The 19,188-nt window shown below is 41.0% G+C and overlaps 1 protein-coding gene across 1 annotated transcript in view; it reads right to left on the minus strand.

Moving 5' to 3' along the window:
- Positions 1–18,423, minus strand: part of rps6ka2 (ribosomal protein S6 kinase, polypeptide 2) — a 436,546-nt gene extending 418,123 nt beyond the window's left edge. Inside the window, exons 1-2 of the mRNA XM_072581035.1 lie at positions 18,316–18,423; positions 18,080–18,133 (exon numbers count right to left, since the gene is read on the minus strand). Of these exons, the coding sequence (XP_072437136.1) occupies positions 18,080–18,133; positions 18,316–18,360 (99 nt within the window). The 5' untranslated portion in view covers positions 18,361–18,423. The remainder of the gene's footprint in view (positions 1–18,079; positions 18,134–18,315) is intronic.
- Between the last annotated feature and the right edge of the window lie 765 nt (positions 18,424–19,188).

The raw sequence follows: 19,188 nt of genomic DNA on the forward strand, positions 1-19,188 counted from the left end.
TTGCTCAGCAACCTATTGCAAATGGTACAATCATAAATATTGCTTGTTCCTTTATCAATAATCAGACCATGATGGCAGGTATAATAATATGGGCCTGTGGAGAGAAAGGGTACCACCACCTTCCCCTGGGATGGAAGGGGTGCTGCTGCTCCACGATACTGTCCACTGGCACAACAGTGTTCGTCCCAAGGGCCGGTAACAGATGCACCCGAAGGGACATCCCACGGCATTGGAATGGGTATACACTCGCAGACCCCTGGACTACACCAGGAGAGAACATTGGGTAATCCATTCTCTTGGGAGCAGGGACAATGGTAGCAATGAATAAGATTATTGGCCTCGCATATAATTAATTACTGTTAGCTAATGAGACGGAGGAAGGCCTAGCACTCATTAACACTGAGTTAACGGTGGTTAGGGAAGCAGTGATACAAAATCGACTAGTGCTTGATGTACTAAGGGCCAAGAGAGGGGCGTCTGCAAAATGTTAGGTACCTCATGCTGTTTTAATATTCCTGATGAGTCCCAAAATATCACTAGTGTTATAAATCATATGAAGGCAGCGATATGACTGCCTCCCCCAACAGATGACTCCTGGTTCTGATGGCTCACCTGCCTTTGGCAAGGATGGGGGTATTGGATCCTACACGTCCTATTAGTTGTAGGACTGGTCTTACTCAGTGCTTTGTATAGGACCCTGCTTGTGTACCTGCCCATGCCGCTTGCTTATGTGTGCATTAGGATACCAAATGGTAAAACTATCAGAGGCCCCACGGCAGGAAGATCCAATTGCGTGGACCCCACCCTATCGTGATGTTGACAAGTGTGAGGTGTGAACAGAGGCTGGGTACAGGGCACACCAGAGCAAGTGATGATGCCACCACAAAGCTGTGTTACAGGTAGGTGGTGTCTGAGAAAAGGCCTGGTGTTTCCTGAGCATTTTTGATATATAGCTATTCTGGCTCTGTATTTTGTTTTTGTCTTTGTTGTCATAAAATGACAAAAAGGAGGAAAATGTAATGGAAAATTAACAGAATTAACATTTACTGTGAAATCTGAAAGACAATGCTTTGCTAAATTGAATACTTATCTGAACTTTGCAAGTTGAGTCGAGTCGAGTTAATTTCCACGACAATCAGCATTTCAATTAAATCACTCCTTAAATCTTGTTTACCCTATAACCTTCGATACTGCTATCAGTCCTCAATTTTAATCCTTTTAGTCCAGATATCATGCTGGTGTATTTGCACTGTTCCCATTCCAAGGCCAATATATTCTGCATGAGGGAAAAGACCTTGTCTAGTTACCTTATCCATGCCCCTCATGATTTTATAAACCTCTATAAGGTTCCACCTCAGCCTCCGTTGCTCCAGGGAAAACAGCTCCAGCATATGAGAGCTCAAACCCTCCAACCCTGGCAACATGCTTGTAAGTTTTTTCTGAACCCTTTCAAGTTTCACTACATCCTTTCAATAGGGAGGAGACTAGATTTGCACACAATATTCCAAAAGTGGCCTAACCAATGTCCTGGACAGTTGCAATATGATGTCTCTTCTATACTCAATACTCTGACAAATAAAGAAAAGCATATCAAATGCCTTCTTCACTATCCTATCTATCTGCGACTCCACTTTCAAGGAGCTATGAACCTGCACTCCAAGGTCTCTTTGTTTAGCAACACTCCCCGGGACCTTACCATTAAGTGTATCAGTCCTGCTAAGATTTGCCTTTCCAAAATGCAACACCTCGCATTTATCTAAACTAAACTCCATCTGCCACTCCTTGGCCTATCTGATCAAGATCCCGTTGTATTCTGAGGTAACCTTCTATGTTGTGCACTACACCTCCAATTTTGGTGTCATCTGCAAACTTACTAACGATACCTCCTATGTGCACATCCAAATCATTTACATAAAAATGAAAAACAGTGGACCCAGCACCTATCCTTGTGGCACTCCACTGGTCACAGGCCTCCAATCTGAAAGGCACCCCTCCACCACCACCCTCTGTCTTCTACCATCGAGCCAGTTCTGTATCCAAATGGTTAGTTCTCCCTGTGTTCCATGAGATCTAACCTTGCTAATCAGTCTCCCATGCGGAACTTTGTTGAACACCTTACTGAAGTCCATATAGAACATATCCAACGCTATGCCCTCATTAATCCTCTTTGTTACTTCTTCAAAAAGCTCAATCAAGTTAGTGAGACATGATATCCCACCCACAAAGCCATGCTGACTATCCGTGATCAGTCCTTGCCTATCCAAATATATGTAAATCCTGTTCCTCAGGATTCCCTCCAACAACTTGCTCATCACCAATTTCAGGCTCACCAGTCGATAGTTCCCTCGCTTTTCATTACCAACTTTCTTAAATATCGGCAGCACATCAGCTACTCTGCAGTCTTCTGGCACCTCCCCTGTGACTATCGATAATACAAATATCTCAGCAAGGGGCCCAGCAATCACTTCCCTAGCTTCCCACAGAGTTCTAGAATACACCTGATTAGGTCCTGGGGACTTATACACCTTTTTGTGTTTTAAGACGTCCAGCACCTCCTCCTCTATAATATGGGCATTTTCCAACATGTTACCATCTATTTCTCTATATTCTATATCTTCCATGTCTTTCCCCACAATAAACATTGATGCAAAGTACTCACATAGTATCTCTCCCATCTCTTGCAGTTCCCCACATAGGCAGCCTTTCTGATCTTTGAGGGGCTCTATTCTATTCCTAGTTACCCTTTTGTCCTTAATGTATTTTTTAAATTGTTTTGGATTCTCCTTAACCTTATTTGCCAAAGCTATCTCATGTCCCCCATTTGCCCTCCTGATTTCTCCCTTAGGTGTACTCCTACTGCCTTTATAATTTTCTAAGGTTTCATTCAATCTCTGCCGTCCATATCTGACACATGCCTCCTTCTTTTTCTTAACAAAAACCTCAATTTCTCTAGTCATCCAGCATTCCCTACACCTACCAGCCTTTCCTTTCACCCTAACAGGATCATACTGTCTCTGGATTCCAGTTATCTCATTTTTGAAGGCTTCCCATTTTCCAGCTGTCCCTTTACCTGCGACTATCAGTCCCCAATGAACTTTAACTTTTAGATCCAGTCTATCCTTTTCCATCACTATTTTAAAACTAATAAAATTATGGTCACTGATCCTGAAGTGCTCCCCCACTGACACCTCAGTCACCTGCCCTGCTTTATTTTCCAAGAGTAGGTCAAGTTTTACACCTTCTCTAGTAGGTACACCCACATACTGAATCAGAACATTTTCTTGTACACACTTAACAAATTCCTCTCCATTTAAACCCTTAGCACTATGGCAGTCCCAGCCTATATTTGGAAAGTTAAAATCCCCTATCATAAGGGGCGGCACAGTGGCTCAGCAGTTAGCACTGCTGCCTCACAGCACCAGGAAGCCAGGTTCAATTCCAGCCTCAGGCACCTGTCTGCATGGAGTTTGCACATTCTCCCTGTGTCTGCTTGGGTTTCCTCCGGGCGCTCTGGTTTCCTCCCACAGTCCAAAGTTGTGCAGGTCAGGTGAATTGGCCATGCTAAATTGCCCATAGTGATAGGTGCATTAGTAGGGAATGGGTCTGGGTGGGCTACTCTTCAGAGGGTTGGTGTGGACCTGTTGGGCCGGAAGGCCTGTTTCTGCACTGTAGGGAATCTAATCTAATCAAAAATAACCAACCCTTTATTCTTCCAGATAACTGAGATCTCCTTACAAATTTGTTTCTCAATTTCCCGCTGACTACCGGGGGCCTATAGTATAATCTAATATGGTGATCATTCCTTTCTTAGTTCTCAGTTCCACCCAACGTCCCTGGACATGTTCTCAGGAATAACCACCCTAGGTACAGCTGTAATGCTATCCCTTATCAAAAATGGCACTCCGCCTACTCTCTTGTCTCCCTTTTTGTCCTTCCTAAAGCATTTGTATTATGGGACATTAAGCTGCCAGTCCTGTCCATTCCTGAGACATGTCCCTGTAATTGCTATGATAGCCCAGTCCCATGTTCCTCACCGTGCCCTGAGATCATCTATTTTCCCTGTTAGGCCTTTTGCATTGACCATTTTGGACCAAGAGTGGGTAGATCAGGGTCCTTTCTAGATGGTATTAAGTTAAACATGCTGGATGTCCAAACAGTCTTTGGGATTCAGGTGCAAAGGTCTTTAAAATACCATGAACAGGTACAGAAAACAAGCAAGAAAACTAATGGAACACTAGCCTTTATATCTGGAAGACTTGAGTACAAGGATGCAGACATTATGTTGCACTTATACAAAGTTCTGGTTAGACCCCACTTGGAGTACTGTGAGCATATCTGGGCATCAAACCTTAGAAAATATGCGTTGGCACTGGGGGGAGTAGAACACGCGGTTACAAGAACGATACTGGGACTTCAGAGGATAAATTATGAGAAGAGATAATACAGATTAGCCTAATTGAAGTCTTCAAGATATTAAGAGGAAAAGGCAGGATAGATCATCTATTTCCACTTACTAGGGATTCTAGAACTAGGAGGAATAGTTTGAAAATTTGGGCCAGACTGTGAAGGAGAGATAGTAGGAACCACTTCTACACACTCAGGGTCATAGATGTTTAGATCTCTCTTCCATAAATGGCAATGGAATGCTGATCAGTTGTTAATTTTACATCCAAGATAGATATATTTTTGTCAAGCAAAAGTACAAAGGGATATGGTGCAAAGGCAGGTACATGGGGTTAGGCCATGGATCAGCCATGATCTCAATGAATGGTAGAATAAACTCAAGGGGCTGAATGGGTCACTCCTATCCCAAAGTCCCCATGTTCCAAAAATATTCTGATCAATCTTTCTTACATGCAAACTGGATCATAATGTACCAAATCAAATGTCAGCATCATCAGCTTTTATAAAAAATCTATAAAGCTTACAGCACGGAGGGTGACCATTCAGCCGATCATACTTGTGCAAATTCTTTGAAAGGACAGTCAAACTTCATCTCACATCCCTGCTTTTTAATCTGCAACATTGAAGTTTCTTATCCTCAAAAACATTTCCAATCCCTTTTAAACCTTAGTTATGGAATCAACTTTCACCACCTTTTCAGGAAGACAATTTCAGAACCTGCAAATTCTGAGTGAACAAAGCCATCACGATTTCCCCACTAGATTATTATTCCAATAACTTTTAACCATACCCAGTATCAACTTCCAGTGTGGTTGCTGTAAACCTGATTAGCATCATCTCTTGTTGCCAGTAATTGCCTCCCAAGATGGAGGTGAAGATCTTATCTTAAAACAATTAATGCTTTTCTCAGCATTAAATTGCTGCATAGGTTTGTGGACAGATTCATCCACATTATGTTAGCTGAGGATAGGTTGAAAGGGTATGTCTTGGGCCATGTGTAAAAGAACACCCAGGCACTTGGGAAGCTCAGGCTTCTTCATTGCTTTTATGGCAACATTTGAGCAAATCAGAATCAAGTTGCCAAACAATCAGCACCCTTTTCTACGGTAATATTAATTGTTGCAATCATTCTGAAATTTTACATTTTTCCATTTGTCCTGAAGTGCAAGTCAAACAGCTTTAACAATATGTCTCTCTTTTCAGCAATACTCTAGACTTCAATAAATTCTGCACACATTCCAGACATCAACAGATTACAAGCCTTTGAACAAGGAGCAAGAGTAGACCATTTAACCCCTCAGGTCTGCTCCACCATTTCATAAGAACACAACTGATCTTAATGCAATCTCAAATCCACATTGCCAACTTCCCCTGATAACATTTCATCCCCTTGCTGAACTGTGTACTTCTGCCTTAAGATATTCAAAGACTCAGCTTCCACAGTCTTTTCACAAAGAAAGTTCCAAAGAATCATGATTCTCTGACAGACAAAAACAAATGCCTCATCCCTGCTGTAAATAAGGGACCCTTTACTTTTAAACAGTGACCCCTTGTTTGAGAATCTCCCAGAAGATGAAATATATTTTCTGCATTTTACCTGACAAGATTCCTCGGGTAGTTGTATATTTCAGTTAAGTCACCTCTTATTCTTTCAAACTCCAGACAATACAACCCTAGACTGTCTGACCTTGCTTCCAAAGAAAATTCTCCCATTGCAGCTTTTGGAGTTATTCTCGGTGTTCCACCTTCATAGACTAGCTGGGCTTTTCCTGACTTTCATGATCTTCAGCATTTATACATGTGATACCCACCCATTATAATCCCTAAACAGATAATTAATATTCTCCATTCAGCCACACCTAGAATTCTCAACAATAATCTGTGTAGTGAAATCCTTCCTAAGATCCAGCAGCTTTGTTGTTCATGAGCACTAAAGAAACCATGGATTATTCAACCAGAGTGATAAATGTTGTGTTCTGTGACATTAAAATGGGTATTAGACTGAATAAACGCTGTTATATTCAGTGGCTGCCTTCTACTATGGTAGATAGTAATCAATAAGCTAACTATAAGACTCATTGCCAGTTATGACTCTAATCACACCTTCAAACTTTCCAACTGCTTTTTTTGTGATGTAAGAGCTAATTTAATATCTTCGTAGAGATCACAAACCAGGACAGTTTATTTTTGTTAAAATGATTCAAATTCTGTTTTGCATCAGAGATCTGACACATTGATAATCTCACTATGTAACTTGGCATTCAAAAATGTAACAAGGTTGTCACTGGTTTACTTGTTCTAAAAAATTGGGCACTACATTATTCAGAAAGCGGTGCAAAATTAGAATATGCTATGACATGGTTGATGCAATCAGCAAAGACATTTCAAAGGAATATCAAAATAAGTACCCAAAGGGAAAAGGAAGGGAAGTATATGCAGATTGGATTACCTGAAGCAGGAATCGAAGGAAACTCATGCACACCATGAACACCAGTATTTAACTGTTAGGTAAACTGACCTCTTCCTCCGTTTCTTCCTGGTTTGAATTATGTTTTATTAAATTTTGTTCCTTAAAATCAAAATTTGCAATAATTATAAGCAACTTTTTCATGTAGGATGATAACTTCTTCGAGGTGAGGAAACTCTCAGTGGGTTACCCACATTCATGCGAAAATATAAATAACACTGTGATCATGCAATATCAGAATAGATGATCCTGCCAAAGATGAGTAAATAATTTGTTCTGCTATGCTGCTGACAAGCCTTAGATAATTGTGACACTAATACCCTGCAACAGGATATAACAGCTTAGGAACAGCTTTACAGCCCTCCAGCCTGACATGGTGGTGCATTATATTTTTTATTTAAACTTATATAACACAACATATATAGAAAAACATACAATAATATTATGAATGTGGTGGGACGGAAGTAGAGAAGCACATTCACAACCAAATTACTCAAGCACTGAATAGAGTTGTAATAATGATGAACTCCAATTGTCCAAATATTATTGTGATAGTCACAGTGTAAAGGGCTGAAAGGATGAAGAAATTCTGAGAGAAGTACATCTCTGATCAGTAAATCTACGGCTTGGGAGTAGAAAACTGTGGAATGTCTCATTTGAGAGAATGGAGTGGGACAAGTAGAGCATGTTTCAGTGGAGAGATATGGGAAATAGTGATCACAATATCATTAGATTTTCAGTGTTATGGAAATGTCCAAAGAACAATCAAATGTAAATGTACACAGCTGGAGGAGAGAAAATTTCAGTGATATGGAAGTGACTTTGCATTCAAACCAATTTATATATCATTGAAAATGTATTATTTTGTCAACTAGCAAAATCATATGACTTTTAAAATGTAATACTTAAAATATTTTTCAATACAAAAGTTACTTGAAATGGGCCATATCTTCTGATAGGAGCTGCCAAGAACTGGATGTTGGAACCATGTGGTTGTCATGGCAAGATGTCTTCATATGAATTGCCTGGAAATTGAAATTTCCTCAGTGATTGGAACCTACAAAATTCCCAACTCCGAGTTAGAGTCAGCAACTTCAGAGGGTCCTGACAAATACTTACCTGAATGCTTAGCCAGGTAATGTCAGAGGAATCAAAACCTGTTGTAAATAACTATAGAACTGATCTCCCAGACCCAACATTGCCTCTCCCCATCAAACCTCCTTGACATCCCATGGACATCTGACCCTTCCCCCTGACCCAACACCCTACAGGCTCCCATACCCCTGACATCCCCCAACGTGATCCCTGACTTGCCCCCAATCGTCCATAACTCCACATCTTTCCAAACAGACTCTGGATCCTACTCTCGGACCTGACCACGTCCATGCCATGAGAATATCCTGCAAAACACTAAGTGTTCCTGACATTGTGAGGACCCTGATGCAGAGACCATTTCTAAAAGAGTCTGAAGTGCATCAATATTTCTAGTAGCCAGCCAATGAGCAAGCTATTTCCACAATTACCGTTTCAATTAGGTGCAGTAGGCAGGCTCCCAAGGCAACAGGCCCAGTAGAATGACATTTAGTACTTGACAGACACTAATCATACCAGCAGAAACAAACACTACTGAAGCACAGTTTCATGGTTCCTGAAAATGGAAGAACTGCTGACAATCTTTTAAGATGTTAAAGTTCACAGATAGCCCTCACCTGGTCAATCAATGTAGAGGGAAAATATCTTCATAAGTCTGGCTTGCTGGAAAATCATTGCAATGCCCTTCCAACTTAGTGGGGAAGTCTGTCTAATGTTTGAAAAATCAACATGCTCAATCTAGGATTGAACTGCGCTTTAATTGGTCTATTTGGGCTATGTTGTGCTGTGACCTGTTTTGTAGCTTCTGATATGATGGTACTTAAACTAATGTATAGTGTAGTGATTATAATGAGATCAGCCAGGTTGATATAATAGAATATGAGTTCACTGATTGGGGCTGTTAATCTGGTCCAATCAGGAAGCCTTGGCTGACAGATAAGAACAGGCATGTATTTCCTCCTCTAATTCTATTTTGATTTGATCCCTACCCTCCCCCTTCATTCCTTTTTTCTGTATAAGTATTGCCATTGCTTTTTGCTGGTTCATCAACCAAATGGGTATTTCTCTGATGGTGGAAATTTTGAATAAATTATGGTGTCTTTACTGAGTCACTGAGTTACTGCACAGGTGTTGTGGGAAAAATATAAGTACTACTGTTGTGAAGAGAAAAGAATAGGAGAATTTGAGTTCCTGTTCACTCTGAGTGCAGGCTCTGAGGGAGTTGGAACAGTGACAAGGACTGTCAAAGTGTAAATAAAGGGTGACTTGATGAAGGGTTACCAGTCTCTGTGGAATTATTTCAGTGGTAATGAAGGAAAAGCACACACCTGACAATATTTGCTCGAAGCAGCCATCTTTGAGTTGAGATAAGCATTTCTGGCATCAACCCTTTATTTGGGAAGCTTGATTCATTTAATTCTGTTGAACAATGTGCCCACTGTGTGGAAAGAATGCTTTTTTTTAGGTAAATGATGATGGAGCAGATAAAAAGCAATGAGTAATTCTCATGACAGCATGTGGACCCGCTGCTTTTTTGGTTATTAGGAGACTTAAGTTTGCTGAGGTATCAGATGCTAAAATCTGTCAGATTTATTAAAGGAATACGATGACCCTAAGCCTCCTCCAATTTGAAGACATGATCAGTTTTATTCAACAATTCAAGAACAGGAGGAATCTGATTTGGTTAAATTCTGATTTTGATTCGGTTAAAATGATTAGCAGAAGCATGGGATTTTGATTTAACCATGAGTGCGATGCTGACAGACTGTTTGGTATGTTAAGATTAATGATATAACAATGCAAAAGCACCTGCAAAAAGCCAAAAGCACAGTTAGACTTCAAACAGGCGCTAAAATTGGCTTCATCATTGGAAAATGCCGCCGGTGGAACATATGAGTTTTGGGTATTCTAGTGGAAGTGGACATCCTCGCAGTCTGATGGAGTGAAGGCAATTGCATAACCTCACTCAGGAAACACACAGTCATAGAGTCATAGAGATGTACAGCATGGAAACAGACCCTTCGGTCCAACCCGTCCATGCCGACCAGATTTCCCAACCCAATCTAGTCCCACCTGCCAGCACACGGTCCATATCCCTCCAAACCATTCCTATTCATATACGCATCCAAATGCCTCTTAAATGTTGCAATTGTACCAGCCTCCACCACTTCTTCTGACAGCTCATTCCATGCCCGTACCACCGTCTGTGTGAAAAAGTTGCCCCTTAGCGCTCTTTTATATCTTTCCCCTCTCACCCTAAACCAATGCCCTCGAGTTCTGGACTCCCCAACCCCAGGGAAAAGACTTTGCCTATTTACCCTATCCATGCCCCCCATAATTTTGTAAACCTCTTGAACAGAGGTTCTGTAGGTCAGCCGACAGCAAAACCCCAAAATAATGCCAAGCCTTGGCCATACATTATACATCTTATTGAGGATCCCAGATGCAATCCATTGTATTTGCTGCCAGAATGTGGAATTAAGATGGCAAAAGAATCCTACTACATCTGAATTGAGTAAGACAACTTATAGACTGGTATCCAGGCGACTGCACACCCTTGGTTTGGAACAGTTTAATTGCTTAGCAACATCCAAATCAGAATTAAAATAAACGTTTGGTTAAATGGTCACCCGGTTCAATGGAAGTCGATTCCGGAGTGTCCGTTTGAATGATTAGTACAGAACTAGTCTTTAAGAAAAAAAAGGTCTTTGTTGCCTGAAAAGGTGAATGAATTTCTTTTGAGACACACTGGGTTCTAGAGCTACTGTGCATTATACACCACCCACATCAGAGGCAGAGCTGGAGGAAGCTGACCCAGAGCTAAAATGCCCCAGGTCGAGTTACAAAAAAAAAGCCCAGCATATGTTCTTGGATTCAGACAGAGAAGGATGCAGTAATTTAATGAGGTTAGCCAGCTAGCCCTCATAGAGTAAGAGTTCCCTGACTGGGGCTGTTGATTTGGTCCAAGCAGGAAACCCTTGCTGATAGATAAGAACAGGAGTGCCTGACATTCTGTTCATTCTGAGAGCTGGCTCTGAGAGTGCTGGATCAGTGTCAAGGTGAAGAAATAAAGGGTGACCTGGTGATGGGATTAGATTAGATTACATACAGTGTGGAAACAGGCCCTTTCGGCCCAACAAGTCCACACCGACCTGCTGAAGCGCAAACCACCCATACCCATTCCCTTACATTTACCCTTTCACCTAACACTACGGGCAATTTAGCCTCGCCAATTCACCTAACCTGCACTTTTTTGGATTGTGGGAGGAAACCGGAGCACCCGGAGGAAACCCACGCAGACACGGGGAGAATGTGCAAACTCCACACAGAGAGTCACCTGAGGTGAGAATTGAACCCAGGTCTCTGGCGCTGTGAGGCAGCAGTGCTAACCACTGTGCCACCGTGCCGCCCATAAACAGCCTCTGTGGAGTTATTTCATACAGGATCAATGAAACATGATTTAGATTGGATATTACTTAGACTTGAAGCTCCTCGAGTTTGCTCAATTTCAGGCAAGCTGTACTTAAGAAATCTAATCTAACCTATCGAGAACTCAATCAAGTTCATAATAGATTAAAAAAATTGAAGTTAGAAAATGCTGAAGGAAATATTGAGTCACAATCAAAAGGAATGAGAACCTCTGAATCTCAGACAATCTACAAAATTAAGCTAACACTTTAATTTGTGATGGTCTCCCCTACATTGAGGAGACAGGACACCAATTTGCGGAAGATTTCAGAGAACATCTCTGGGACACATGCACTAAGCAAGCCCACCGCCCTGTGGCCAAACACTTTAACTCCCCCTCCCACTCCCCAAAGACATGCAGGTCCTGGGACTCCTCCACTGCAAACTCTAGCCACCTGACGCCTGGAGAAAGAATGCCTCATCTTCTGCCTTGGGACCCTCCAACCACACAGGATAAATGTTGTGTCCTACCTGTCCATTCCCACCTTTCCACTCCATCCTCCTCTCCAACCTATCACCTTCATACACACCTTCATCTACCTATTGCACTCCCAGCTACCTTCCCCCTGTCCAACCCCACCTCCCATTTATCTCTCAGGCCCCTTGGGCCACCCCCTCATTCCTGATGAAGGGTTTATACTTGAAATGTCAATTCTCCTGCTCCTCGGATGCTGCCTGACCAGCTGTGCTTTTCCAACACCACACTGTCCAACACTTCACTTACCAACTTTAGTGCTACTGGTAACATCCATTACAACAGCCTTAATGTTGAACGATCTATTCTACATGAACAATTCATAGACTGAGCTATATGTTTGTTTTTTTTTCAAAGTTTTATTCTTTGGTCTTACCTCTTATTCCAATCAATGTGAATGTATGTAAGTGTTATTAAATTATCTTGCTTTAGTAATTAATAAACTGTTCTTGTTAACTTAAGAAAACCTAGCTAAATTGACTCCTTTTAAATATAAATGAGTGTCTCCCTCTCTGTAACAGTGAGCCCAAGTTTCCAGTTACTTGCCACTTCACCTTGCTCCCTGGCCAACCTTTCTGTCTCGGGTCTGCTGCAGTGCTCCAGTGACGCTCAGCATTAGCCGGAAGAACTGCATCTGATTTTCCATTTAGGGACCCTGCAGCCTTCAGGACTCAAATAAAGTTCAATAATTTTATAACCTGAATACCTCGTTTCATGTCTTTTACCCACACTCACACCCCAGACCCTCTGGAGATGAGCTACTTTCAGCACAGTCAACCTGTTTTCACTGCCTTATGGTTCTAATTATCAGATTTTCTCCTCTGGGTTGCTATTTTCTATGCCTGACTGTCTTTTTCTCTGTCTGGCTCCATCTCTATCTATCTGCCTACTCTTTCCCCTGCTTCCTTTTATCAGCATATACATACATAGTTGTTACTATCTGTACTATCAGTGAGTCCAGGCTCACTGGTCTCGAAACATTATCTCAACTTTCACTGAACAGATGCTGCCAGATCTGCTGAGTTTCTGTTAAATTCTGTTTTTATTAGAGAACTAGAGGACATGGTTGCAGCAAGAGGTCTGAATTGGGACTACACTGCCTGATAGGATTTTGGAGATAGATTCCACTTGTGCCTAAACGGCACAAGTGCAGAACTATGGAGAGAGGAAAGAGAGTGTAAAAGTTTGCAGGAAGTAGGCATGGACTCAACGTAATGGATGAAATCTTTCTGTGCAGCAGCAATTCTATGACTCTATGACATCCCTGTCTGTCAATGCTTACTCATTTCTTTTTATCTCCGACAAAGTACTTGTGCCCACTGCAGAGACCGATAATCCCTGGGATTAATCATCTGTATTCATCTGAGCAGAGATTAGACAGGCTGCATCTTCTATGACACACTCACCACTGAATGAATAATTAGAAGACTATTGTTTCTTCACTACTGCATTAAAAATCATGTGCTGTAGTGCATTTAGCAAACTATTTCATTCACAAGCTGCATTTAGACCCCAGATTTAATAAAGTATCTAGATGAACAACTAAGATAATTCTGCAAGCCATGTTCCATCATTGATTTTTATATCTTCTGCCCAAGGGAAACACAAATGGTGAAACCGCTCTGAAATTGTCACCGAGTTTACAATTTTGCACTGTTAGCAGCATTTCTTAAATAATCTCCTTTTAAGATTCTCCTACTTTATTTTCATCAAGTCATAAAGATCTACAGCACAGAGAAAGGCTCTATTGCATCTGCACTGGTCAAAACAACCATCTAACTTGTTTAATCCCATTTACCAGCACTCGGCCCATAGCCTTGTAAATCTTGACATCACATGTGCATCTAACTACTTCTTAAATGTTTTGAGGGTTTCTGCCTCCACCCCCATTACAAGCAGTGAGTTCCATATTCCCATCATCCTCTGAAAGATAAAGTTTTTTCTGATTTCTCCTCTGAACCTTCTGCCCCTTACCTTAATTTTTATTGATCCCTCCATTAAAAGAAAAAGTCCCTTCCTGTCTACCCTATCCATGTTTCTGATAATTTCATATATCTCAATCATGTCTTCTCATAACATTTAAGGAAAACAATGCCAGTCTCTCCCATTTCTCTTCATAACTGTAAATCTTCAGCCCAAGCAACACCCTGGCAAATCTCTCACACCCTTTCCAATGCTATCATATCCTTCCTATAATGTGGATCTTAGAAATGGACAAAATTCTCTAGCTGTGGCCTAATCAAAGTTCTAAACGGTTCTAGCATAATTGCTTGACTCTGAAACATTATGCCTCAACTAATGAAGGCAAGTAACCCATATGCTTTCTTAACTATTTTATCCATCTGCCCTAATACCTTAAGGATCCAGTGTACTTGCACACCAATGTCTCTCTGATCCATAGTGGTTTGGAGGGTCCATTCATTCATCATCTATTCCCTTTTTCTGCCCAAGTGCATCATCTCTCATTTGTCTGGGCTGAATTCCATTTGTCTCTGATTAGCCCCATCTATATCCTCATGTAGTTTAAAGCTATCCTTGTCACTATTTACAACCCCAGCAATTTTTGTATCATCTGTCAACTTCGTGATCAACCCTTCTACACTCAAGTCCAAATCAAATGTTTAAACCACAAAAAGCAAGGGCCCTGACATTAACCCATATGGGACCCCACTGGATACAGATTTCCAGTAGGAAAACTACCCCACAATTATTTCTGCCTGCTTCCTACCACTCAACCAATTGTGGATCCAATTTGCCAAATTTCCCACAGACTTTCACCTTTACTAATGTCCCATACTGCACCTTAATAAAAGTCTTGCTGAAGTCCAAGCAGACTACATCAAAACCATTGTGCTCAACTATACATCTCGTCACCTCTTTGAAAAATTCAATCAAGTTGGTCAACATGAACTTTTAAGTTCCCCCTTGTATATTGTATACTCCTCTAAGGTTTCCACTGAAAACATGCTCTCTGTTCAAGTTGATATGTTAATACTAGGCCAGGCACTTACACATCAGAGGAATCAAATTTTTGTGCATATAGGTTAGTTATAATATCTTTTGGATGCTTCAATACTACGAAATCCATGCCCAGTTTCTTATGTAATGGCAGATAACATTAGCATTGCTGTATCGGGTAAAATACCTGTTGAAGGCAAACCCACACCAGTGAACATGTTGGCAATGATTGGGGTTACCAACTCAGAGTGAAGCTATTCCAGAAATGTTTCTTTCTCTGATCATGATGGTGTCATCAATTGACCTTTGAGCTGTCTTACCAAATCTATGCACATTAATGCCTAAGGAGTGTACTTATTGCACCAATATTTATGCTTTAATAAACATACAATGGGTGAAGCAGAAGCACATCTGATTTCACCCCATTCATGTGCTATTTCTTCTGTGAACTATCCAGATGATTGGAACAATAGGAACCTCACACATTGTTCGGACCATAATGCCCGATCAATCTGTTAATATCCTATGCTTTAGCAAGACAGTGTCTAGTCAGCTTGGTGATGAATAACATCTCTCAATGGAACATATTTCAGATTTCAGGCCGTTTGACTTTTTTTAATCAATGCAATTTTTCAAGCCCAGCCCCAATGGAGGCAGCAACACCTCTTTATCTCACAGGCAGTCAGTAGCAGTTGAAATGTGTCGCCAGTTGCTCCACTTCCTCCTTTATTCTCTCAATCCCATCAAGGTCACCTCAAGTTCTTTCTCAGCAGCATTGGTGGTGGGGAGAAAAAAGCAGCAAGTGGCAGTTGGCAGCAGCAATGTGCATGAGGAAAGTATGCCTGCATTTGCACATGTGTGACCTCATTAATCAGGGTCTGACACCACACTGATCCAGCATGAGAGTACTGACTGCAAAAACAAGTCACAGAAATGCACTCTGGGCAGGCAGGAAAGTTGAATTACATAATGGAATCAGATCGATATTCAAATCTTCTTTAGGGAGTTTGATGGCGTTTCTGGTAAATGCCCAGGTTTTCCAGGGGGGTTGCTAATCCTGGCAATAATGTGGGGAACCAACCCATCCCTCTTTTCTGGGTCAGCAGGTTGAGTTTTGCTTTCGACAGAAGGTACAATTAGTGTCTGACAATGTCACTATCGCCGTTCATCTGTTAAGTCTGGGTTCACGTGTTTCCTCCTTTCTCAATAATCACTCATTCCCCAGTCATCGGGAGTTGCTGTTCTCTACAACCCCATTTTCACCAACCAGTCAGGTAGCAATTCCCATCGGTTTCAGGCAGGCATTCGAGTTTCAGGTCATGGGTTTAAATCTCCTGAGTCCAGAGCATTGATGAATCCATTAGTTTGCTACTTGCCTCAACTCTGTACATCCCAATTTAAAACCAAGCCTATATGATACCAACTTCTTTCTTAGATATTTGTCAGTAAACTGAACTCTTTAGCTATTTTTCAAAAGATTTTCTCCATAAAACAGCAATTGTCGGGTCCTGCAGCGGTTGTGGTGCCTCAGACACGAATATGAGAAACAAAAGTTGGGTGAGAATATTGTCAATTTATTTTGTACCTGCATTACATGTTCAATGGCAATGGTGCCTTGTCTTGCTAGTTTTTATTCTTGGATGACCATAGTTTCACAATTAAACCATTGATTGTTCTTGTGCTAAACTGAAGGGTTTGTTATCCCTCAAACATGAAGTCATCTAAAAACATTATGTCACCTAAAAACAAGTTTTTAATTTATCAAGATAAGTACATCATCTTTCCAATCCTTTTTAATCTTTTGTAAAATTCTGCACTACGGGCTTTGGTTCTTCCCAGAGTTTTTGAATATAAAGGAAAAGGACAATTGGTTTTTGATTTTAATGTCATGTGTATTTCACAAATAAGAATAAATACTGTGCAAAACTTTCATTTATTGCCATGAAATGGCGCCATTTTGAATAATTTAAGAATAAGGAAAAAAGAGAAAGATATAGCTTGAAGAGAGCCAGCTCATTGCCGTCAATAATGCTTGTACCACTGTATCTCTGCCACCACTTCACCACTGCCTGCACTGGACCAACCAATCTCAAAGTCACATCTCTTGTCCAGCTCATCAATATTGCTGTGATGCCTTCCTGCCCCTGCTTCGCGGCCACCTGTGTTGGACCCAACCAACAACAAAGTCGCCGATCCTCATGCTCTGTCTTTTGCTGCTGGGTCTACCTCACTGCATTGTCTCTGCCGATGCAGCAGCCACCGATTCCAGGTCCTGTACTTGCTGCAAAGTTTAAGCAGGGGCTCACTCTCCTCCATGCTGGGCTCACTCGAGATTCAGTCCTGGGCCCGCTCAAGATCCATGGTAGGCAGTCCCAAGGTCACCACCCTGGGTCCAGCTCGAGACTGTTCAAGAGCTGTGCTCTGGGCTCTTACACCATCAATGCCATCCAAACTCAGGACAAGCTAAGTAAGTAAAGAAAAAGGGGGAAAAAAGCAACAAAAGTGGCCACAGTGAATAAGCTCCTGCACAGGACCAAAAGTTCACAACTCCCATTGTTTTATCGCCCAATAATGCATACACAGTGCATCCGTTTCTGGGTGAAAAAAAGGTTGTTAGCATTGGCTAAATCCTAGTATATGGCTATCAGCTGCACACACCAACACACCTTCACCGCACACAAACCCCAGTTCAGTTAAAGAAGGATGCATCTTTATGTCTGTAAGGCCAATATATCATATTACTGTATCTACTGAGGACACAGAAACCTCTCTTGAACAAACTGTAATTTCTCCTTTTCAGTCTTATACGATATCTTCAAAAACTAGAATCCATTTTGAGCTTTCAGAGAAGTGAAACAAGCATTGGAATAAGCTCATTTTGCCATCATGCTGTGACTTGAATAGCAAGTATAGCTCACTGTTACAATTTCAGAAAACATACTGCAAACCTTTGGTTGGCAGCTCAAGTGGAAGAATGACTCAAGACAACTTTTATTCACATTTTACTGTATTTAGAAACTATAAAAATTATATCTGAACTTCCACTGAATGTGGCTCATGCTCAACATTCTGTAACATTATCCCAATTTCTCATTTGTGTTTAAACAATGAAAGATATCTAGCAATGGTTTAGATGCCAGTGCACCTTAGCATTCTGCTACACCTTCTCTAGACAGCTAGTAGTGACACTTTAATGAACTAAAAAGGCATCTTACCTTCTCAAAGTGCTCATTTACAGAGAAGTTCTCATTGCATGGTGGTTCTTGATTCTGAGAAATTTATGAAAGAAAAGAAAAATATGTAGACCCTGCAAACGTTAAAAAAACTAATGACAATACCACAGGGGCCTGTACCATTATTTCCTTCATCCATAGGGTACGAGCTTGACAAACATTTTCACCGAAACATGCAAGGATTTTTTGACATATGTACACATGCCAGTTAAACTTACCACTCTTGCAGATTTTTTGTTACGAAAAATTAAAAGCCTCCACATTTTTTAAAAACAATAACTTTCCAACACAAGAAGGAACACAGAGTTTTTTCATCAAAAAGGAACTTGTTTGCCTTGCTGTGAAAACTATTACAGTCCGGCACAGGAAATTATGCAATTTCCAGCACAAGCCTCAAACTTCACATTGATAACATAGAACAAGGATTCTGGAAATGATAAAAGAAAGCAAGGTCGCCTATTCCTACACAAATATTGTTCCTTGCTTGAATATGATATATTTCCACTGTACTCTAATCACATACAGCCAGCAGTATATTGCTGGCACACCAACCTGTTATTGCACTCAGAATCAGTCGCTTTTGTGATTATTTTTTAAACGCCCATATTTCAATGAATAAGCAATACAGCCATTCTTTAACAAAAATGTAAGATCTTTTCCTTCCTAAACTTGAACAAGTAGTCCTGACACCCCTTAATGTTTTGAGGATGCTTCAGAATGAATCATCATCTACCACATTGTAGTCATTCTACATCATCAGTAAACAAAGCATGCATGAGAATTGTAAATTTTGACCTTGCACAAATTCTATCTCCTTACCCTGAGTAACTGCACTTGTGTTCCTAATTCACCAAGTTGAGGAAACAATAAATAGATCCTCACCTTCTGCATGTGGTCACTGTCAAACGAAGGGGCTTCTAAGCAGCCATGTCCTATTCTTTATGTTAGCATCTTGTGTGCTGGATATAGACAGGACCTGTATTATCCAGAAAATCTGCGCAGAACTCCTGGAGCTGCAGCATTTTAAATAACCCTGGTGAAATCATGCCAGTATTATTATGTTTAAGGTCACGTGTGGGATAAATCCTCCA

This window comes from Chiloscyllium punctatum, chromosome 11 (assembly GCF_047496795.1).
Source record: "Chiloscyllium punctatum isolate Juve2018m chromosome 11, sChiPun1.3, whole genome shotgun sequence".
Lineage (NCBI taxonomy): Eukaryota > Metazoa > Chordata > Chondrichthyes > Orectolobiformes > Hemiscylliidae > Chiloscyllium > Chiloscyllium punctatum.